General features: G+C 44.9%; 1 protein-coding gene across 2 annotated transcripts in view; it reads right to left on the bottom strand.

The window, feature by feature from the left end:
- Positions 1 to 24777, bottom strand: part of MYRIP (myosin VIIA and Rab interacting protein) — an 897248-nt gene that overhangs the window by 13148 nt on the left and 859323 nt on the right. For both annotated transcript variants that reach the window (XM_069730111.1, XM_069730110.1), the window contains exons 13-15: positions 14421 to 14582; positions 869 to 973; positions 106 to 166 (exon numbers count right to left, since the gene is read on the bottom strand). In XM_069730111.1, the coding sequence (XP_069586212.1) occupies positions 106 to 166; positions 869 to 973; positions 14421 to 14582 (328 nt within the window). The remainder of the gene's footprint in view (positions 1 to 105; positions 167 to 868; positions 974 to 14420; positions 14583 to 24777) is intronic.

The raw sequence follows: 24777 nt of genomic DNA, 5'->3' as shown, positions 1-24777 counted from the left end.
AAGTACAGAAGAAACAGAAGCTGAAATAAGTATAGAGTGTACAAACATCTGACAATACATATGACATACATTAGAATTTATTACATGCAATTTATAATAACTGACCTTGTAGAGGAGTTGCTGGAAGCTTTCTTCTTTGCTGTCTAGACGTGTCTATTGTATGAACCTAAATAAATGTAAAAATTCATATATTACAAAATTAAAGTGGATTTGTCATGTCTCTTTTGCGGCACTTTATACATTGTTAAAGAATTTTACAGGCTTGAGAAACATTTTTGCAGTCACTCTACGTGACAGCACATTGGCAAATCACAGTGAGCATTACACAAACTGTCAGGATTCCCCAGATCAAGGAGGTAGTCATGTGATTTCCAGTATGTATACTAATATACTACTGGTCACATGCCAACTAGATTCTCATCCACTTCTCTCAATGTTCTATACCGGCAGCCACATGCCGACTAGATTCCCATGCACTTCCCTAATGGTCATTACATTTGGTCATGTGAGCAGCACCCCTCAATGGATTTACATCTACTAGGAAATGGGAGCGCAGAGTGTGAAGGGTAGCTTGTGCACATGACCTTCGTCTCTACAAAAGTCAGGTACACACCACAGCTTAGAACCACTATGCTACAGCTACTTACTACAATTGATTTTTAAACCCTTCGGCTGTTGCGCTGTTCGTGGGCCAGACAGTGACAGTCAAAGAAATGGATGAGGTCCACGAGCCTCAGTTTGCCGAGATCTGCCCTGGTGTCTAATGGTCACAATGTTCCCCTACCATATAAATTCAATTTAATATGTTCTTTGTCCCAGATTAATATTCCATAGACATATCCAGAATTTTTGCATCATCCTTATTTACCTGATTAATATTTTTCTGCTCACGTTTCCTTGTAAGCCGTACACATGGAGAGACATTCAAGCCAGCTACTGTGAGAGCTGATATTCGGCTTTCAATATCTGAAATCTGAACATATAACATAGATTTTGACTAGTATAAAGTGATAAAGATTAGTACTGTTTCAGCTGAAGTCAATCAATTAAAACACTTACAATGCCTTTAAAAAATATTCATATCCCTTGACCTTTTCCAAATTTCTTCACGTCACACCCACAAACGTAAATGCATTTAATTATAATTTTATGTGATATGCCAACACAAAGTAGCAAGTGTTTGGGAAAGAAATTATACATGTTTTCTAATTATTTTAAAAGTATAACTCTGAAAATTGTGACATGCATTTGTATTCAGCCCCTATAGTCTGACACCCACAAAACAAAATTCAAAGTGACCAACTGCCTCAAGAAGTCAGAAAATTAGTAAATTCAGTCCACCTGGGTTTAATTTATTCTCAGTGTAACAATAGCTGTTCTGTGAAGGCCTCAGAGGTTTGTTTGAGAACATAAGGTATCAACGGTGTCATGAAAACCAATGAACACAATAGGTCAGGGATAAAGTTGTGGAGAAGAGTAAAGCAAGGTTAGGTTATAAAAAAAAGCCCAAGCTCTGAACATCTCACAGAATACTGTTATATCCATCATCCAAAAATAGAAGGAGCATGGCACAACTACAAACCTTTCAAAACATAGACATCCACCTAAACTGACATCCCAAGCAAGGAAAGCACTAATTGCATAAGCACCCAAGAGGTCAATGATCACTCTGGAGGAGCTGCAGAGATCCACAGCTTACCATAAGTTGGAGAATCTGTTAACAGAACAACTGTTAATTGTGTACTCCACAAATTTGTTCTTTATAGAAGAGTGGCATGAAAAAAAATATTTTTGAAAGCAAACCAGAAGAAGTTGTGTTTGCAGTTTGCAAAAAGGCATGTAAGGGGACACAGCAAGCATGATGAGGAAGGTGCTCTGGTCAGATGAAACCAAACAAGACATTTTTGGGCTAAATGCAAAACACTATGTGTGGCAGAAAACTAACGCTGCATATCACCCTAGCAACACCACCCCCGCTATCAAACATGGTTGTGGCAGCATCATGCTGTAGGGATGATTTTCTTCAGCAGGGTAAGGAAGCTCGTCAGAGTGGATTGGAAGATGGATGAAAACAGGAGAAACAATACAAGACAGTACCTTACAGGAATCTATACAGAGACTGAACTAGAAGCTTAGATCAGGTGAGGAGTGGTGGTAGGAGTTGCCTGTTGCTTTGGGATAGGCCAGAGAATCTCACCTCTGCAGGACAAGATGGGGATGCACGCAGAAAGTGGTGGCACCTCACTAGAAGAGGCAGATCAGCGAGACAGCACGTGGAGAGCAGGGAGGTGACAACAGTAAATAGAGAGGTACTTAATGCCCATGAAAGCTGCCGTGACAGAGGCTGCAAAATACTTGAAAATGGGGCTTAGGTAGGTTTACCTTCCAGCAGAAGAATGTACTCTAAACATAATGCCCGATCTTTTTTTGTTTTTGCCTTCCTCTGGATCAACATGTCAGGGCATGTTAGGTTAGGCTATGGGTTGAACTAGATGGACTTAAAGTATTCCTTCAACCTTAATAACTATATTACTATGTTACAATGGAATGGTTTAAATCAAAGCATAATCATGTGTTTCAATGGCCTTGTTGAAGCCCAGACCTAAATCCCATTGAGAATCTGTGGCATGACTTGAAAATTGCTGATAACAGCAATTCTTCATTCAATCTTACTGAGCTAGAGCGAGTTTGCAAAAGGAATGGGCAAACATCTCAGCCTATAGATGTGCAAAGCTGGTAGAGACATACTCCAAAAGACTTGCAGCAGTAATTGCAGGGAAAGGTTGTCCTACATAATATTGATTTAGCTGGGCTGAATAGAAATGCATATCACAATTTTCAGATTTAGATTTTTAAAATATTTAGAAAACCATGTATCATTTCCCTTAAACTTCACAAATACTTGCTACTCTGTCTTAATATATCACATAAAATCCAAATAAAAAATATTTACATTATAAAGAATAGATATACAGTATATAAAAAAAAATTTAGCTTGTGCGTGTAATGTGAAAAAAATTCACGGAGAATGAATACTTTTCAAGGCACTATACAGTTCTGGCAAAAATTAAGAGACCACTGCTAAATGTTCAGTTTGTCTGATTTTTCTCTTTATAGGTATATTTGTGAGTAAAATGTAAATTGTTCTTTTATTCTATAAACGTCTGAAAACATGTCTCCGAATTTCCAAGCAATAAATTTTGTATTTTTTTCTGACAAAGAAAAATGGTCCAAATAAAAAAAACAGTGCTTCAGACCTCAAATAATGCAGAGAAAACAAGTGCATAATCATTTAGAAACAACAATACTAATGTTTTAACTCTACTTGTATTTGAATAAATTAGCATTTCAAAATCTATATTTCTGTATGAGATATTCCACTTAGGGAGTGCGGTAGATTTATCATATTCTCTTAAAGGGACACTGTCACCCCCACCAGCCGTTATAAACTATAAGAGCCACCTTGTGCAGCAGTAATGCTGCATTCTAACAAGGTGGCTCTTTTAGTTTTTGCTTCTGTTATTCCCTCAATAAAGCGTTTTATAATTTTCCCCAAATGCCTATCTTTAGCCAGGGAGGCAGGTCTGAAGCCCCCTCTTTGAAGCGCCCAACTGCCGTCAGTCATCTCTTCTGGGGCGCTGGTCGCCGCCCCTTCAGCGCTGTTTTCGTCTGAAATCCGGCGCCTGCGCTGTGCGTGCCTGCCAGGGGCAGGCGCATTGATTAGTGGCCATCATAGCTCAGATGCCGGGTTCCTGACGGCGCCTGTGCGGGCAGTGCGGCCACCCTAGTAACATAGTAACATAGTTAGTAAGGCCGAAAAAAGACATTTGTCCATCCAGTTCAGCCTATATTCCATCATAATAAATCCCCAGATCTACGTCCTTCTACAGAACCTAATAATTGTATGATACAATATTGTTCTGCTCCAGGAAGACATCCAGGCCTCTCTTGAACCCCTCGACTGAGTTCGCCATCACCACCTCCTCAGGCAAGCAATTCCAGATTCTCACTGCCCTGACAGTAAAGAATCCTCTTCTATGTTGGTGGAAAAACCTTCTCTCCTCCAGACGCAAAGAATGCCCCCTTGTGCCCGTCACCTTCCTTGGTATAAACAGATCCTCAGCGAGATATTTGTATTGTCCCCTTATATACTTATACATGGTTATTAGATCGCCCCTCAGTCGTCTTTTTTCTAGACTAAATAATCCTAATTTCGCTAATCTATCTGAGTATTGTAGTTCTCCCATCCCCTTTATTAATTTTGTTGCCCTCCTTTGTACTCTCTCTAGTTCCATTATATCCTTCCTGAGCACCGGTGCCCAAAACTGGACACAGTACTCCATGTGCGGTCTAACTAGGGATTTGTACAGAGGCAGTATAATGCTCTCATCATGTGTATCCACACCTCTTTTAATGCACCCCATGATCCTGTTTGCCTTGGCAGCTGCTGCCTGGCACTGGCTGCTCCAGGTAAGTTTATCATTAACTAGGATCCCCAAGTCCTTCTCCCTGTCAGATTTACCCAGTGGTTTCCCGTTCAGTGTGTAATGGTGATATTGATTCCTTCTTCCCATGTGTATAACCTTACATTTATCATTGTTAAACCTCATCTGCCACCTTTCAGCCCAAGTTTCCAACTTATCCAGATCCATCTGTAGCAGAATACTATCTTCTCTTGTATTAACTGCTTTACATAGTTTTGTATCATCTGCAAATATCGATATTTTACTGTGTAAACCTTCTACCAGATCATTAATGAATATGTTGAAGAGAACAGGTCCCAATACTGACCCCTGTGGTACCACACTGGTCACAGCGACCCAGTTAGAGACTATACCATTTATAACCACCCTCTGCTTTCTATCACTAAGCCAGTTACTAACCCATTAACACACATTTTCCCCCAGACCAAGCATTCTCATTTTGTGTACCAACCTCTTGTGCGGCACGGTATCAAACGCTTTGGAAAAATCGAGATATACCACGTCCAATGACTCACCGTGGTCCAGCCTATAGCTTACCTCTTCATAAAAACTGATTAGATTGGTTTGACAGGAGCGATTTCTCATAAACCCATGCTGATTTGGAGTTAAACAGTTATTCTCATTGAGATAATCCAGAATAACATCCCTCAGAAACCCTTCAAATATTTTACCAACAATAGAGGTTAGACTTACTGGCCTATAATTTCCAGGTTCACTTTTAGAGCCCTTTTTGAATATTGGCACCACATTTGCTATGCGCCAGTCCTGCGGAACAGACCCTGTCGCTATAGAGTCCCTAAAAATAAGAAATAATGGTTTATCTATTACATTACTTAGTTCTCTTAGTACTCGTGGGTGTATGCCATCCGGACCCGGAGATTTATCTATTTTAATCTTATTTAGCCGGTTTCGCACCTCTTCTTGGGTTAGATTGGTTGCTGAATCCCAGCCCCGCACTGTGTTATGCATTATGCACAGTGCGGGGATTCAGCAACAGGGTGGCCGCACTGCCCGCACAAGCGCCGTCAGGAACCCGGCATCTGAGCTATGATGGCCACTACTCAATGCGCTTGCCCCTGGCAGTCACGCACAGTGCAGGTGCCGGATTTCAGACGAAAACAGCACTGAAGGGGCGGCGACCAGCGCCCCAGAAGAGATGACTGACGGCAGTTGGGCACTTCAAAGAGGGGGCTTCAGACCTGCCTCCCTGGCTAAAGATAGGTATTTGGGGAAAATTATAAAATGCTTTATTGAGGGAATAACAGAAGCAAAAACTAAAAGAGCCACCTTGTTAGACTGCAGCATTACTGCTGCACAAGGTGGCTCTTATAGTTTATAATGGCTGGTGGGGGTGACAGTGTCCCTGTAACTCAGGAAGAGTTCAGAAATCAATATTTTGTGGAATAACCATGATTTTTAATCACAGCTTTCATGCGTCTTGACATGCTTTCCACCAGTCTTTCACACTGCTTCTGGTACAAAACTTTAAGCATGTCTTCTTGATGGCTGGTGAGTATCCATCATCCTTTTGATTACTTTCCAGAGGATTCAATGGGGTTCAGGTCTGGAGATTGGGCTGCCCATGAAAGGGCTTTGATGTGGTGGTCTCTTAATTTTTGCCAGAGCTGTATATGTAATATATAGGATTTTGTACACTCACAATCCAAAAAATGCTTTTTGAAAAGGAAGACTGTTTGCAAGCAGCTTAAGAATGTTTTTTTTTATCTGTGTTAGGCCCTTGAGGAGTTTTTGGTGAGTTTTTGATGCTGCATATTACAGTTCAAAAACCAACTTCCCATAACCAAATACTACAGGAATAAAGAGGCTATAACTGAGAATTTAAAATGAATTAACATTTATTAATGAAGATTAAAAAACAATAAACAGCAGAAAAATTCTTCCCTAAAATACACTGGGAACAGCACACAGTAAGGTCACTAAAGTCCAAAAGCATAAAGAAAATATATATACCGTATATAGTTATAATAGTATAACGGTCTAAATAGAGCAGCAACAGCACCAATGCATTAGTACAATATCATATCTATTGCTAATATAAAGGAAGAGACCTAGACTACAAATACCCCAGCTCTAAATGAGGAAAATGCACTAATGCTAAAAATATCCCCATAGAGAGTCTAAATCAATTCTGATGTCAGCAATCTATGTGTATGGCTATACTGATAACTGTAAAAAACAACTGCCAAGCATCGTACCAGATAAATACAATTTTAGCACCCTATAATAAAAAGGTGCAAAATTTATAATGCTGCCACTTAGTGCAAACTAACATGCACAACCTATATCAATCAGTACTAGTGTATCTCCAACATGGAGCATGTAAGGTGCATGATCTAATAACCAATAGACCGTATAAGTTCTAAATACTAAATAGAGTAAACTTACATGGACAAATAGTCCTGACAAAGTGCGTTCCACAGCGACCCCGACAGCGCCGTTTCGCCTGACTGGCTTCCTCAACAAGGGGGCGTAAGTCTTATATTATTATAGGGTGCTAAAATTGTATTTATCTGGTACGATGCTTGGCAGTTGTTTTTTACAGTTATCAGTATAGCCATACACATAGATTGCTGATATCAGAATTGATTTAGACTCTCTATGGGGATATTTTTAGCATTAGTGCATTTTCCTCATTTAGAGCTGGGGTATTTGTAGTCTAGGTCTCTTCCTTTATATTAGCAATAGATATGATATTGTACTAATGCATTGGTGCTGTTGCTGCTCTATTTAGACCGTTATACTATTATAACTATATATATATATTTTCTTTATGCTTTTGGACTTTAGTGACCTTACTGTGTGCTGTTCCCAGTGTATTTTAGGGAAGAATTTTTCTGCTGTTTATTATTTTTTAATCTTCATTAATAAATGTTAATTCATTTTAAATTCTCAGTTATAGCCTCTTTATTCCTGTAGTATTTGGTTATGGGAAGTTGGTTTTTGATATGAATTATTTGAGGTGTGTTCTACACTGTTTATGGACATATGATATTATTATAGTGCATATTATAGTTACAGCAAAGTGGATGGGATTTATAGAAATCCATGCTTTTTTTAATTCACCGTAAACTCACCTGCGATGCGTGTTTTAAATCTGCAACATGTCAATTTCACTTCCTCGTACGCTGAGTTTTATGTTTGGATTAATCACATAGACTTAAATCAGATGCAAGAAATCCACAGGTAAAAAAACCCCACATGCATTAGTGCATTTCGCTTTTGGAAGCTCCTCGAAAAAAGGCATGCAATAGGGAAGAGCGACGTGTGACACCCCTTGAAGAAAGGTCTTAACCTGAAGTTTTGACGTGATGTGTCTTTGACATAAGACTGATAGAGCAGAGATTTGGCCCTTGAGGGAGCTGAGTGTCAGGCTGTAGTCCAGACTTGCTTGTAGGAACTCAAAAATGTTGGGGACTGAGAAGATGAGAGGGGAAAGACTATGATCCTTGCACCAAGCGAAAAATGTCTTCTAGGTATTGTGATAGATATGGACGGATGTGGGTTTACGGGCACTAACCATAGTGGAAATGACCTGTTGAGAAAACCCAGCCTGGGTCAAGACCCAGGATTAAACGGCCACGCCGTTAAACACAGGGCCCCTGAGTTCTGGTGGTACATCGGGTCCTGGGAGAGCAGATCTGGCCGATCCGGCAGCCTCCAGGGTATGTCGGCGACTAGGCATACCAACTCTGTGAACCACGCACGGTGTGGCCAATTGGGAGCGACCAGGATCACTGGGACTCCTACCGCCTTGATCTTCCTGATTACTCTGAGTAACGGTAGAGGGGGAAAAATGTACGGAAGTCAGAATTGGAGCATCCACTCGGATTGCTCTTGGATCTCGAGACCTCGCTATAAACTGGGGAATCTTGGCATTCAGTCTGGACACCATGAGATCCACATCTGGGGTCACTCAGCAAAGACAGATCTGGTTGAAGACTTCCGGATGAAGCTCCCACTCCCCCGAGGTGAGACCCTGATGGCTGAGGAAATCTACCATCCAGTTTTCCACTCCTGGAATGTGCACTGCTGAGATCACCGAGTGGTTGCTCTCTGCCCATCAAAGGATGTGAGTTACCTCGGACTTGGCCATCCTGCGGGTACCCCCTTGATGATTGATGTATGCCACAGCCGTGGTGTTGTCTGATTGAATACGGATGGGACAACCGACTAGAAAATGATGGAACTTTTGCAGGGCCAGCCAAATAGCACGAATCTCCAGAATGTTGATCGGTAGCTTCGATTCGTGAACTGACCAACGGCCTTGAGCAGTGTGGTGGCAGAAGACTGCTCCCCTGCCCGAAATACTGGCATCGGTAGACACCACCAGCCATTGAGCTGGTAGGAAAGACTCCTCCCCAGTTGAGGGAAGAATTCAATGTCCACCACCTGAGAGCCTGTCTGACCTGCAGGGACAAGTGGCACCTGCGGTTGAGAGAGAACGGGTTTCTGTCTCAAACTGCCAGAAGGGCATGTTGTAGGGGATGAAGGTGCAGTTGGGCAAAAGGGACCACTTCCATTGCGGCCACCATTTTTCCTAGTACCCTCATTGCAAACCGGATGGAGTGAGGGGAAGACTGATGAAGCTCTCAGGCTCTTTGTTGAAGGGCTAAGACCTTGTCTGAAGGTAGAATTACCAGCCCCTGAGACAAGTCCAGGGACATTCCTAGAAAGGAAATCTGTTGGGCTGAGACAGGAAAGGATTTGCTTAAGTTTATCAGTCAGCCCAGGCAAGAAGGGGTATCACAAGTAATGTGAGCGGTTTCCGCTCAGTCATGGAAAGATGGACCATTGATCAAAAGGTCATCCAGATAGGGCAGAACGATCATGCCCCAAGAGTGCAGGATGGACATGACAGCTGCCATGACCTTCGTGAACATTCTGGGGGCCGTAGCGATGCCGTAGGGCATGGTCATAAATTGAAAATACTGGTCACAAATGGCGAAGCGCAGGAATCTCTGGTGAGGGAGAAAAAAATCAGAATATGTGAGGTAGCGTCTCGGATGTCGAATGAGGCCAAGAATCCTCCCTCTTCCAGGGAAGTGATAACTGAGCGCAGAGATTCCATGCGGAAATGATGGACCTTGACAAACATGTTTAGAAGTTTGAGGTCTAGTATGGGACCGTCATTCTTTGGGACAACAAAAAGGTTTGAATAGAAACCCTGAAACTTTTTGCTTTCTGAGACAGAGACAATGATGCCATCGTGACGCAATGCGTCTATGGCCAGGGAAAAAGCGTTTACCTTGCCTTTGAAGAGGGAGGACGGGAGGGAAAGAAATGTGAAGGGGGGCACGTAGCTAAGTTAATCTTGTATCCGGACGACACCAGATCTCTGACTTACTCACCAGAGACGATGGAAAGCCAGACCTGACGAAAGAGAAGTAGGCGGCCGCCTACCCTGCTGGTGTCGGATAGCGCTGGTAGTCAGCTGGGGACAGTCTCTGAGAACTAGGACCTTTAGGTCTTGACTGCTTGGGTCAGGACTTCCAATGTTGGTTAGATCTGTATGAGACCTGAGCTCCTCCATCCCTTCGTGGAGAACGTCCTGAACCAGATGAAGTAGTGGTAGAGGCCCAGCCTGGAGTGAAGCGAAAGGAACATAAACAGATTTGTTGCTGTCTCTGAAAGGGATGCCTAAGTCTCTGTTGGGGAAGGAATTTACTCTTTCCTTCCGTAGCATCGGAAATAAGCTGACCCAGCTTTTCTCCAAATAAGCGACCACTTTGATAATGAAGGGAGGTGAGAGACTTTTTTGATGCAGAGTACACCTTCCACTCTCTGAGCCATAATGTCCTTCTGATAGTGATGGCATTGACTGCTGACTGAGCAGCACAACCAGCCGCATCCAAAGATGCATGTACCAGGTAATTGCCTGCTCGGGAAATTTGGTTGGCAATGTGCACCACCTCTAGAGGAAGGTAACTGCTCCGAAGTGAAGTAGCTAAGGTCTCTGACCAGAAAACCATTGCCGTAGCTACCCATGCTGTGGCAAAGGATGGATAGAGAGCCGAACCTGAGGCCTCAAAAACAGAGAGAGACAAACTTTCTATCTGACGGTCTGTGGTAATTTTGATGGATGAGCCATCCGACATAGACAGGAAAATTTTGGACGCTAGGCGGGATACCGGGGAATCTACCGCCAGAGATTCAGCCCAATCTTATTTCAGATCAGGTGAAAAAGGATACTTTGCTTCAAGAGGCCTTTGTCCTGTGAAGCATTTATCCGGGCGTTCTCTGTGCCTATTAACTATGGCTCTAAATTCAGGATGAATAGCAAATGCCTTTTGAGAGCGTTTGGTCCTCTTAAAGGACATGGTTTGATCCGGAGCGGAGCCAGAATCTTCCTCAACCTTTAAAGCCTAGTTGACAGCCTCAATCAGCAAATCCACTATTTTCTGAAAATCTGGCGAATCCGGATCTAAGGAACCATCAGATTCACACTCAGATTTGCGATCACTACTGACCTATGAAGAGGGAGAGCGAGAAACAGAGCAATGAGGCAACAAGGCACGTGTCTGCTCAGAAGACGTGCTATGGATCCATTTTTTAGGTGCCTGATGGCTTCTAGAGTGCTTTTGGCCCCTGCTAACTGACTGCTCCTGGCTTGGGGAGGATCCGTCTATATCAGTCCTGCAAACGGTCCGGTCCCCGGAAGGATCACAGAGGGATTCAATCGCTTTGGCCAACAAAGCCATGAATTGAGACAGTGACGAAGCCCACTCAGGGGGGCTAGGTATACTGGGCTCGGTGGAGGTGGAGGGCTCCTGAGCGCAGTTGGGGTCACAGGTATTGCAGAGAAGCAAACTCTGAACCTTAGGAAATGCAGACTGGCAGGAGGAGCATGAAGTAACAAATATACCATAGTCTTGTTAGACTTTTTAGATGCCTTAGGCTGGGACATGATGTACCCTTCAATATGGCTCTATAATAATATGGGCTGCTGAAAAGGGATACTGCTGAGAAAAAAAGGGTTACAGCAGGGAGGAGGATGTATAATGCAGCGCTCCCTTACCCAGGTCTGTGTCCCGGCTCCTCCTGCGTTTCTCCAACTGTGTGGCCCCTGTGCTGAGAACACTTGCTGCTAGAACCTTTCCTTCCTAATGGCAGTTAGTGTGTCCTGAGGTGGCCTGGAAGAAGAAAGATGGCCCCCGAGATCTCAGAGGCGCTTCTCATGCTGTGCGAGAAGTGCCAGGCCTGGTGGGTGGAGCCTCTGCATCGCATCATCGCATGGGCGGAGATAGGGTTTGCGGCCCAGTACAGGGCCGAAGCTGGGGACTAAATTTGCGGTGCTGTCCGGCGCCGATGCAGGAAGGGGCCAAATATGCACCCCCGCAGTCAAAAATGGGTCCCCCTTAACCAGCGCCGCCCCAGACTCCTGGAAAGGAGCCCTCCAGCCCCTGCACTTACCTGGAGAAGATGCCGAGTGGCAGGTAAGGCAGCTTGTTGCAGGTCCTCCTGTGCTGCTGCTGGTTTGGATTTTGCAGGGATAAGGGGGAAAACCCTCAATCCACCATCCCTTTAGAAGGGAAGTGGAGAGGGACCGTCTGACTACTTGTACCATCCGTTTTAACAGTGGTGGTGCAGTGGGGGCTGCTCGGATGCCAAAAGAGGGGCCACTGTACATCCAAGGGGTTAAATCCCCTAGTGTGGGACAGGGCTAAATGTCCGGCATTAGGCCTGGCTGCGGAAGAGGATACGTGGAGGCAACACTCCCTGTGCTCGTCCGTTAGGGGTGTGGGGAGATCAATGCCCTAGAAGGGACCCGTCACTCCAAAAAAATTCAGCCCAGGCTTGGCATCTCATGTTGCAGGAGAGGATATGGAGAGGCGGCACTCTCCGTGCTCGCCTGTTGATGGTTCGGGGAGATTGGAACCTTGAAAGGATCCGTTGCCACTTCATTCCACTTGGAAAAATGTAAAAATTGGTAAAAATGTAAAAATAAAATAATAAAGAGCTTTTGATCTGAAGACCAGACCTGTGTGCCTCCTATGGACACTAAGCAAGAAGTGGTTCTCTGGGAGTTAGCACGAGGGTATATACTGCAGAGGAGGAGCTAACTTATTGTGTGTTAACTTAGTGTCAGCCTCCTAGTTGCAAGCAGCATACACCCCATAGTCTGTGTCCCCCAATGAGGCGAAGAAGAAATACAGAGGTTTCAATCAAGACACATCAGCCTCGTGGGCAGTTGGTCAAAGCTGGATATTTCCTATTTACTATATGGAGGAGGGGTGGAGACACAAAGTATTTAAAATGCAAGGTGGTTGACCCTAATTTAGTCCATGGTCCAGAACAAACCAGCAAATTTATTATTATAATTCAGGCCATCCTGGAAATATGAGCCCAGGACCAGGCATACAAAAAGATGAGTTACAGAATAAGAAGGTGTTCACATGTGGAGGTCAACTGCGGTTGTTTGTGATCCATAATTAATTTCTCCTTCCCTCAAGGAAACAGAAGAATAACTTTAGATAGAAACGTTTAGATATTTCTGTTGTTTCTCACTTGTTATTTTAAAACTCTTTTGCATATTTATGTGTCGTTTTATTTTTGTCTTTCTATACCTTTTTTTCTTATAAGTTTGTTCCTTGTATGCTCTAAAGAATTTATAGCTTTGCAGAAAATGTGTGATCTTTTTGATTATCAGACAGTAGGTATTGATGAGTGGTGGCAGCTTGTTGTGTATCCAGGTTGTGTGAACTGTCTTGAGTTGTGATTTATGCTAGCTTTGCAGCTCATAACAGAGATTGAGTGCAAGATTGAGTGAGAGGAGATAAATTAACTTGTGAAGGAGCACCTCACGTCACATGCTGAGAAGTGAGTACATGAAACTTTCTGTCACTGTAAAATCTATAAACTCTTTCACTAGACAACAAGGAACTTTAACAATAATCCATGCACTACCCCAAAAGACCATGACTTTAACTACTTACCCCTTTACCACCTTAGTTCATTAGTTGCCAGGAACCACTATACAACTATAGATTATGCATGACCATACAGTACTATTGATCTGTTGACTACCTGAACCACTAGAAATGTTACCATTAAACTTGTGTAGATAAAACTAGAATGACAATAAGTGCAATAGAGTTTTACCTGGATTACAAAGGAAGAAGTAAAATTGGATTTGCTCACCGGGAGCGGTTGTGTCTGTCACAACCACTTTGCTAACTTGTAATAAATCGGCTGCTGTAGATCCACCAAAAAGATAGTTTACAAACTTGAAGGTGATCATTGTGGTTTTTCCTGATGAAGAAGTATAATTACCTCGAAAAGTGTTGACAAATAAAACAACATCCATACCGTATCTGGTCTCTTGGATCCTCGGTAGCGTGGGTTTATTTCCCTTTTTTTCTTCATGTTTGTAAACCATTAAATTTGCTGCAGTTCTAATTCTAGATTTTCAGGAATATTACTATTATCCTGTTCACCACTCACAATCACAAGGAATATTTTATTTATCGTGATTTTAAACATAGTGTTATTATCGTTTCTCACGCCACAACCCCAGGAGTAACACAGATCATTCAACAGACTATACTAAATAACATACAAGTCTTCACTTTATGGAATGCAACTCTTAATAGCAGTAAAGATTTATATGCTATTTACAGTCTTCTTAAACCTCTAGGAGCGCTGTAACAGCTTCCATTAATGGATAATCACCAAGGAATTTGTTAGTTATAGTTTGCTTTCTTTTTCTGTGAAATATTGTTTCCATGAATATTGGTTTCATTTATTCTAAGCAAGGAGAAGGATATGGCACTAACCCAAATGGTGGTATTCCTGTTTTTCACTGAAATTTTAACAGAATCTGTACCCAGTGCTCCCAGGCAGATGTGAACACAGTTCTAGTCTTTAAAATTGAAGATGCTCTAACTTATATGTCTAGGTACAGCTCAGATAAAGTACCTGACGCTCAGCATGATGAACCTGAGCTGCTGCTGTTGCAACTTGATCTTCAAGATCTGCAAGTTCTATCTCTGTAGTCACACTGTTGATTTTGCGTGCAGAGTCTTCTATCTCCTCAAGTTGACCTTCTAACCCGTACACAGTGCCAGCTGTGAGATACACCTGTAAGTTTAGTGAAAATGAATTACTACATGAATGTATGCTTGATATCATTAGTTATGTTAAAGCATGGGACAAAAAAATTATGGCTGTTTTCAGCTGAACAAGGTAAAAATGACAGAAACACCAGTGGAACAATGGCCAATTTTTCAACCTCAGGCAAGGCATATGTGGATTGACTAAGATCAGTGTTCATGTAAAAAGTGCTGTCTGATGATCTACACTTGGACAGCACTTTAAGTTCTGTCGTGAATTATGTTAAATATGTTGGGCGAAGGGTCAAGGAAGTCTCTTTTCCCTGCATGAGTCATCTACCTCTTCAACTCTTGACCCAGCTGCTTTGCTCCGCACACCTTCCAGGGACTTTGCAGTAAAGTAGAGTTGTAGTTCTAATGATGGCTCATGCAGGAAAAAGTGACTTCCTGTTTCTACTTAGAGCTCAAAAGGATTCAAATAGTCTGATTTTAGTCACATTATTGTTATGCTGGCCACTCACACGCCTTTCTAGGCAGCGCCCTACTTACCTTGTGTTTCACTCTGCTCCGCCCAGTGCCTAATTATTGCTCTGAGTTGCTTTGTGCTGGTTGTGAGTCATAGGAGGACACGGCCAATCTCTGCAGAAATTTGTATCCACCCTGCAGAGATTGGCTTCCCCAGCCAATCGCCTGCTAGCAGGTGATAAATCAGGTGACTCCACCCCCCATTCCTCGCCCAAACATTGGTTCCTAGCCGTTAACGACCTGGTTTGTTTACCCGTTTTGTCTAACCTCCCTGCTTGTCTGACCACGTCTTTGTATTTGCCCTCTTTTATCTCGTACCCTCAAAGCTGACCTCCCTTGTACCCTCCTGTCAGCCGCTGCAGTTCCATGGACTATATACAAAAACCCAGACTCATGGTAACAGGTGACCCAGGAATAAATCCCGGCCCCTCTAGCTACAACTCCCAAAACATGATATACACAAAACAGGAGGAAAACAGGGAGTGTTTAAAAATAGTGCATAATTTTATTACAAAAATACATTAAACCACATACATATAATAAAAACGACAAATACAGATACCAAAAAGGGGACCTCATACACCCAGGACCGGAATAATATAGAAACAGATAGTACTGTATGGCGGTATATTCCACAGAGTGGAGAAGAATACCCTCAAAAGGAAAGAAAACCCCCACCACAGACCGTATCAACTACCCATATAGGTCAATAGACAGTCACATTTAAATAAGTATGGGTATGGGCAGAGAGACAATCCGGGAAAGGGGGAGGGTTTCATAATGTGAGGAGAATGGAAAGGCAAAAGTAACCAGCTCAAATGAGCGTTAAAGCAAACCCCACCAGATAGCACCACTCACAACCGGTTCTTACCCCAGGTGCTGAAGACCCCAAGAATCGGGCAATGCCCCCGACGCGCGTTTCGCTATGTGTCCGCTGCTTTTTCAAGGGGGAGTGTCCCTTTGTACCGGGTCAGGACCTTATATCCAGTAATACCCCGGTCACATGACCACCATGTGACCGGAAGAGGATCAGCGGCTGAAACTAAGCGGCGCATGCGCCCGTGGCCAGCCCCCCCGCAGCCACCAGATCCGGCCAAGTGCCTGCAGCCAGACGAGCAGGCGCACGGCAGATCGCCATGGAAACCCGGTCGCCGAGCCACAGACACCAAGCGGCCGGATACAGGAGGCGCGAGGAGGGGAGCCATCGGGCGCATGCGCACCACAGCCAAAAAAGGATAAACCCTACGGAATACTGCCCCACCGAAATGCCCACTCCCTTGCAAAGTAAACAATCACAATTACATAAATATAAGAGGCATAGATTGAACACAAAGGCGGGATATCGTAGCACCGACACATCCATATAATAGATCCTCATAAGTGGAGCGCATAGATGAAACAGGTCCATGATCCGTGGCAGATACAGATGTCAGAAGAAGTAATATATGATTAGTCCCAAAATACATTGTAGAGAAATCCACAATCCCAGAAGAAAACAAAATCTAGTAAAAGAAAATAAAATAAAACAATAAGAAAACGCAACAAACAGACAAAAGGACAACAACAAGCATAAAAATGGAGGGGAATCAAAAGGAAACTATCAATGAACCGTAATGTATGGCTACAGGAAAGGGGCGAAATTCAGGGCCTCATTGAGACCATTGGGTCTAACAGTGTCTAAAGTGACTATCCATTTTAGCTCACGCTGGGCAAGGAGGCGTTTAATATTACCACCCCTTATTCCAGTATGAACCAAATCTATCCCTCTGACCTTGAAACATTTGGGGTCACAATTGTGAGCTTCCCTGAAATGCCTAGGGATAGTCTGTAATTCAGATATATCCTCCACTGTCCTGGCCGCGCCAATGCCCCGCACATGTTCCCTCACTCTCACTCTTAATTCCCTAGATTAGGGACTATCAGATTAGGGACTACATTTCCTGCAGTAGCAGGAATGTGGTCTACTATGCCACATGCAGTTGCCCACTGATATATGTGGGCCTTACATCTAGGGAATTAAGAGTGAGAGTGAGGGAACATGTGCGGGGCATTGGCGCGGCCAGGACAGTGGAGGATATATCTGAATTACAGACTATCCCTAGGCATTTCAGGGAAGCTCACAATTGTGACCCCAAATGTTTCAAGGTCAGAGGGATAGATTTGGTTCATACTGGAATAAGGGGTGGTAATATTAAACGCCTCCTTGCCCAGCGTGAGCTAAAATGGATAGTCACTTTAGACACTGTTAGACCCAATGGTCTCAATGAGGCCCTGAATTTCGCCCCTTTCCTGTAGCCATACATTACGGTTCATTGATAGTTTCCTTTTGATTCCCCTCCATTTTTATGCTTGTTGTTGTCCTTTTGTCTGTTTGTGGCGTTTTCTTATTGTTTTATTTTATTTTCTTTTACTAGATTTTGTTTTCTTCTGGGATTGTGGATTTCTCTACAATGTATTTTGGGACTAATCATATATTACTTCTTCTGACATCTGTATCTGCCACGGATCATGGACCTGTTTCATCTATGCGCTCCACTTATGAGGATCTATTATATGGATGTGTCGGTGCTACGATATCCCGCCTTTGTGTTCAATCTATGCCTCTTATATTTATGTAATTGTGATTGTTTACTTTGCAAGGGAGTGGGCATTTCGGTGGGGCAGTATTCCGTAGGGTTTATCCTTTTTTGGCTGTGGTGCGCATGCGCCCGATGGCTCCCCTCCTCGCGCCTCCTGTATCCGGCCGCTTGGTGTCTGTGGCTCGGCGACCGGGTTTCCATGGCGATCTGCCGTGCGCCTGCTCGTCTGGCTGCAGGCACTTGGCCGGATCTGGTGGCTGCGGGGGGGCTGGCCACGGGCGCATGCGCCGCTTAGTTTCAGCCGCTGATCCTCTTCCGGTCACATGGTGGTCATGTGACCGGGGTATTACTGGATATAAGGTCCTGACCCGGTACAAAGGGACACTCCCCCTTGAAAAAGCAGCGGACACATAGCGAAACGCGCGTCGGGGGCATTGCCCGATTCTTGGGGTCTTCAGCACCTGGGGTAAGAACCGGTTGTGAGTGGTGCTATCTGGTGGGGTTTGCTTTAACGCTCATTTGAGCTGGTTACTTTTGCCTTTCCATTCTCCTCACATTATGAAACCCTCCCCCTTTCCCGGATTGTCTCTCTGCCCATACCCATACTTATTTAAATGTGACTGTCTATTGACCTATATGGGTAGTTGATACGGTCTGTGGTGGGGGTTTTCTTTCCTTTTGAGGGTATTCTTCTCCACTCTGTGGAATATACCGCCATACAGTACTATCTGTTTCTATATTATTCCGGTCCTGGGTGTATGAGGTCCCCTTTTTGGTATCTGTATTTGTCGTTTTTATTATATGTATGTGGTTTAATGTATTTTTGTAATAAAATTATGCACGAGTTCCATGGACTGTACTGGAGTGGTACATGGTGTCTACCGGCAGCCCAGCCTATCCTTACCATCAGACACCCTAATGAAGACCCGGTTGACACTTAGTCACACCCCACCGGAGAAAGCCCGGCCTGTGGTGCAGTGGCCCTGACCAAATGCCCAACTCCATTTGCCGAAAAACAGCCCCTGACTTGCAAGGAACCTTCACCATGCTTCATTGTTCCCTGCAGACTCATTGTTAGGGCTCATTCATGCAACCATATTTTTGGACCGAGTGTTGTCCGAGAAAACTTTTGACAGCACTTGGACCTATATTATTCAATGGGACAGTGCAGATGAGCAATTTTTCTACTGACCTAATCTGCATGTGCAGGGCCAGCGTCAGTACCCGGCGTACCCGGGCAATTGCCGGGGCCCTGGTGAGACAGGGGGGCCCATTCAAGGGCGGCAATAAGGGCAGGCAGCTGCCAGTGCCTAGGACCACCGCTCCCCCAGGGGCCCTCAGCTAGTGGCACATCACGGAGCTGACTCGGCTGGGGAGGAGGAGCGGTCAGGGGCTGTCTAATTATACTCAACTACTCCTGGCAGCTGGCATGGTCCCTGCAGGTCCCCGACTCCCCAGCTTCTTCCTGTACTGAGCGGTCACATGGTACCGCTCATTACAGTAATAAATATGCGGCTCCACCTTCCATAAGCGTGGAACCACATATTCATTACTGTAATGAGCGGTAACAGTGACCGCTCAATACAGGAAGAAGCTGCCGGCGCTGGGAAGCAGGGACTGCACAGCGCCAGGAGCAGGTGAGTATAACGGGGAGGGGAGTGCTGCGCTGCGTGATATTCAACTGCTCCTCGCTCCAGCCGCCGCTCCGTCTTCCACGTCTTCTGCAGTGACGCTCAGGTCAGAGGGCGTGATGACGTGTTTAGTGCGCGCCCTCTGCCTGAACGTCAGTGCAGAAGACGCTGAAGATGGAGCGGCGCCGGAACGTGGAGCAGGTGAATATTGAAAGTGCCGGGGGCCTGAGCCCTGAGGTGAGTATGTGATTTTTTTTTATCGCAGCAACAGCAAATGGGGCAAGTGTGTGTATGGAGCATCTTATGGGGCAATAACGTTTGTGCAGCACTATATGGGGCAAGTGTCTCTATATACTACATGGCTGTTCTATATACTATGTGGGCCGTGTTATATACTACGTTGGCTGTTATATGTTATGTGGGCTGTGCTATATACTAGATGGCTGTTCTATAAACTACGTGGCCGTGTTATATACTATTTGGCTGTGCTATATACTATATGGGCTGTGCTATATACTACGTGGCTGTGTTATATGCTACGTGGGCTGTTATATACTACATGGCTGTGTTATATGGTATGTGGTTGTCCTATATACTACATGGGCTGTGTTATATACTACATGGCTGTGTTTATATGCGATCATGAATTGTGGTATGTGTTAAAGGGGGGGCCCACTGAGACTCTTTCGCCCGGGGCCCTCAAAAATCTGGAGCCGGCCCTGTGCATGTGTTTCTTCCCCAAACTGGATGAAACTCACCAATTCAAATCTATGAATGCATTAAAAACATCAGATGCTGTACGAAGCCACAGTATAGAATCTGATTGTTACAGCATTGCAATGTATCTGTTATAAAGAAAAGTAAATGGTCTTGTAAATGATTAATTCTACACTATTTGTATTTGAACTGCACACGGATGACAAATGATAAAAAAGTCCTACTTTTCTGGATGAAACTCTGAACTATTTTATAGATGCTCATGTGAACCCACCCATATACTGGTCTTTGGCAACAAATGCCTTCTGTTGCAGCCAAATATTTCACATTTTGATTAATTCATCCAGAGTATCTGTTGCCATTTTTCTGCACCACAGTGTGATGTTGGCATAAAAATTGCTAACCAGATTTATTAAGTGGTTGTTCAATAAGTAAACTACTTTTATCTCATGTTTATGGCCACCTGTCAGTTAATTCATGCTGCACCAGCCTTTCAAAGAAAACATAGGGCCTGATTCATCAAAGTGTTTTTGCCAGTTTTCTATTGCAAAACACCTTGAAATACCAGTCTCGCCAGCTGCACCAAAGTTGGCGGAGTTTGGGTGGGATGGGCAGTAGTTAAAGCCACCTAACAAATTCATCAAGATTTATGCTACATTAGTGTAGTAATTTACACAAAACATATACTCCAGTCCCTGACAGAGGCACATGACAGTTGTAAGTGGTGCCTCTTAAGGAATTAAGCCCATCTCACTCCCAGAGTGCCTTAATTATGACTAGCATACAAAACGCCAATCTTAATGAACCAAGACCATAGTTTAAACAGAAGAGAGCTGGCTGGAGACCACAGGAATAGGCAAGATATGACTCTTGCATGTACAGTATGTACATAAAGACAAACTTATGAATCAACTAGAGCAACGTAGGAAGAAGATGTTCGGGAACCATAGACCGAGATGAGACATATCAGAGAAAAACATACCTGGCTGCAATTATGTAGCCAGTGGTTTGTGCATTATGAATCAAGTGACAGGTTCCCTTTAAGTACAGTAAGTTTAATGCAGATATGCATTTTATACTAGATTTTGACATGACATACATCAGCACAATTACCTGAATAAGCAATAAGGTCTACGACCCACAATTTTGAATTGCTTGTGTCCAGCTAAGAACACTAATATAAATATGCAAGTACATAGGAAACAGCCGGACAGCACTACCGCCAGGGAAAGTATAGTGGGAACCGCTCACCTGTGTCATATGGGCTAAGATGTCCGATCCTGGGTGCAAGACTCCGCTGGATAGAAACCACATGTGAATCTTGAGACGAAGAAAATGGAGCGCACACTCAGAACGTCCAGTGCAGGTAACTATATTCGAACGCTGTGCAATACATCTTCACGACCGGGGGTGCTGTACAAAGAGTGCGGCGAAGCTAGACGACGGCCGTTTCGCGCCTGGCTGGCGCTTCAACGGGTCAGTGAGGATGTTGTCAACATCCTCACTGACCCGTTAAAGCGCCAGCCAGGCGCAAAACGAAGAAATGCTGTGCTGCATTTTCTTCGTCTCAAGACTAATATAAATATGTTGATTATGAGATTGTTAGGAGTCGAGTTTCCACTGCTGCACAGGGGAAATCTCGATCTGTCTCCGCTGCGGTCTCCCATTCTTCTCCAGCCGCAGTGGAGTCTGCTCAGCATGGACGTCGATCCCAGCGTCTCGCTCAGTCTGACTCTGTGCGAAGAGTTACTGCTGCTTTTCCTGCTTCTGCCATTGAAGCCAGTGCTGGGCAGCGGCGAGTGGACGTTTCTGGATCTAAGTCCTGCTTTTCTCTGTCTGAGCATGCCCAGGGCAGGATCTCCCGTTGGAGATCGAGGGTCACATGCTCAGGTACTGCAGCACATCCCATTGGTCCTTTTGGCAGGTCCTGAAAGGGCAAAACTTCTGTAGCTGTTTCCTGTGCTGCAGCTATATAAACTGCGCATGACCGCACGGCCATGCGCTAGTATTGTCTTGTAAATATGTGTGTGTGTTGTGAGTGAAAGTCGCTCTTTAAATAACCCTCCCTATTGAATGATTGTTCGCGGAAGGTGTATGTTTGCTATCTAGCGCCCGACTTATCCAACAGCACGTAACACACATTACAGCTACCAGTTGCTGTGTCCGCCTGTACGGCGCCGTGCGCTTGCTCTGCGCTTTCCTGACCCAAGCCTGGGTGGTTAGTGGCGTCCGTCAGTGCGGCACCGCACGCACTCTTGTGCCTTTATATTATTATTTAGTTTCCTTACACACCCAGTTGCGGTGTTGTGCCAGCAAGTGTCTAATCGGACTTCAATCCTAGTTGGGGTTGAGTTCGCTGACTTCTTGCTCGCGCTCTATGTGCGGTACCGCGGTCCTGTGACGCAACAGGATCGCTTCCTTCACGCAGGGTGAAGTTAACCCGTGCGTGTATACTTATAGTACCGCCATATAGTCCGTCTTACTAGCAGCAGGGTTTTTACCTGCACGGTGGACCTCGGACTGCGAAAGCACCTAGTTCCATTTCATCTTGTACTTGGTGCGTTCCGCCAGTCCTTAACATAATACTAGCGCCAAGGTCTGGCTAGTAAATGATGGACGATCAGCATTCACAGCGGTACATCCAGCAGCTGGAGGGAAGGTTGGCGGCTCTTGAGCGTTCAACCTCAGCTGTGGATGTCACTGCTGTCACTGTTCAGGCTGCTAGTGTTGCTGCAGCCACCTTGTCCACTGCCGCTCCTGTCCCAACTCTAACTCGCCTCCCGCTTCCAGAGAAATTCTCTGGTGACAGTAAGTCTTGTAGGGGTTTTGTGAGTCAGTGCTCTATCCATCTCGAGCTTGTGGCCTCTCGTTTCCCTACAGAGCGGGCTAAGGTGGGATTTATAGTGTCTCTTCTATCGGACAGGGCGTTGCAGTGGGCTACGCCGCTATGGGAGTGTAGCGATCATGTGGTGCAGAGTGCTCCGTTGTTTCTGAGCACTCTGAAACAGGTCTTTTTAGGACCTCGTGTCACCCATGATACGGCGCTCCAATTGTTGGCATTGACTCAGGGCTCGTCCTTGGTCAGTCATTTTGCCGTCCACTTCCGCACCTTAGCATCTGAGCTGGAGTGGTCGGATAAAGCCCTCATTCCAATATTTTGGAGGGGGCTGGCTGACCACGTTAAGGACGCCCTGGCCACTAGGGAGATTCCCGCCACACTGGAGGAATTAATAACTCTATCCACTCATATTGAGCTCCGTTTTCACGAGCGGAGGTTAGAGCGAGCCCAGTGTAGGCAGAGGTTTCGGCTGGCTCCCACCTTCGCCAAACCTTTGGAATCTCCAGACCAGGCTCCTGAGCCCCATGAGCCTGTGGTAGAGTCACGAGTGGGATCTAAGTCCCGGACCGCTCGTGCACTCCAGATTTGTCATCTTTGCCAACAGACAGGACATCTTGCCTCCAGATGTCTCCAGCGGTCGAGGAAACGTCAGCGTCTAGTGGTAGTTGGTGGAGGTGCACTAGACACGGCGACATTTGCCTCCAAATTGTCCTTTAAGGGGACAATAACATTGGGCTCATCTTCTCACTCGGTAGAACTCTGCGTGGATTCTGGGGCGGAGGGCAATTTTATGTCTTCAGCCTTCGCCCAACTTCACGCAATTCCTCTGGTCATGCTATCTCAACCAGTAACGGTACGAGTGGTGAATGGGTCGACACTGCCCGCACAGATTACACATCAAACTATCCCTTTTACTCTGTCCATGTCACCATCTCATCAGGAGATTATATCTCTACTCATCATTCCTGAGGGAATTGATGAGGTTCTCTTGGGGATACCATGGTTACGGTACCACTCTCCTCACATCGAGTGGTCCTCAGGCAGAATTCTGGGATGGGGTGAATCTTGTGGGAACAGGTGTCATCGAGAGTGCGTTCAGGTTGCTACTACAGAGGTACCCGCAGATCTTTCCTCTCTCCCCAAGCAATATTGGTCTTATGCAGACGTATTCTCCAAAAAGGCAGCGGAGACCCTTCCGCCCCATCGCCCCTATCACTGTCCTATTGATCTCTTGCCTGGTGCTGAGCCTCCCAGGGGTCGAGTCTATCCATTATCTCTCCCGGAAACGGAGGCAATGTCTCAGTACATTCAAGAGAATCTGGCAAGAGGGTTCATCAGGAAGTCAGTGTCACCTGCTTGGGCAGGGTTCTTTTTCGTGCAGAAGAAGAATGGAGAACTACGTCCTTGCATAGACTACAGGGGTCTTAATGCTATCACAGTTAAGAACAAGTACCCTTTGCCTTTGATATCTGAGCTTTTCGATAGGCTTCGGGGAGCTAGAGTGTTTACTAAACTAGATCTGCGGGGTGCTTATAACCTGATTCGCATCCGTAAGGGGGACGAATGGAAAACGGCATTTAACACCAGAGATGGGCACTATGAGTATCTGGTGATGCCCTTCGGGCTCTGTAATGCACCTGCCGTTTTCCAAGACTTTGTCAACGACATCTTCCGGGATATGCTTTCCACCTCGGTTGTAGTCTATCTGGATGATATTCTCATCTTTTCTCCAGATATTGACTCCCACCGGAGAGATGTTGGCAGAGTCTTCGACCTCCTACGGGCAAACTCTCTTTATGCGAAGTTGGAGAAGTGTGTGTTTGAGCAGGAGTCCTTACCTTTCCTGGGTTATATCATCTCCGCCCAGGGATTGGCTATGGATCCTGCCAAACTACAGGCTGTGATGGACTGGCAAGAGCCCCATTCTCTTAA

The sequence above is a fragment of the Ranitomeya imitator genome, chromosome 6 (assembly GCF_032444005.1).
Source record: "Ranitomeya imitator isolate aRanImi1 chromosome 6, aRanImi1.pri, whole genome shotgun sequence".
NCBI classification, from domain to species: Eukaryota; Metazoa; Chordata; class Amphibia; order Anura; family Dendrobatidae; genus Ranitomeya; species Ranitomeya imitator.
Note: the sequence above shows the minus strand (reverse complement) of the source record. Positions and strands in the feature narration are given on the sequence as shown.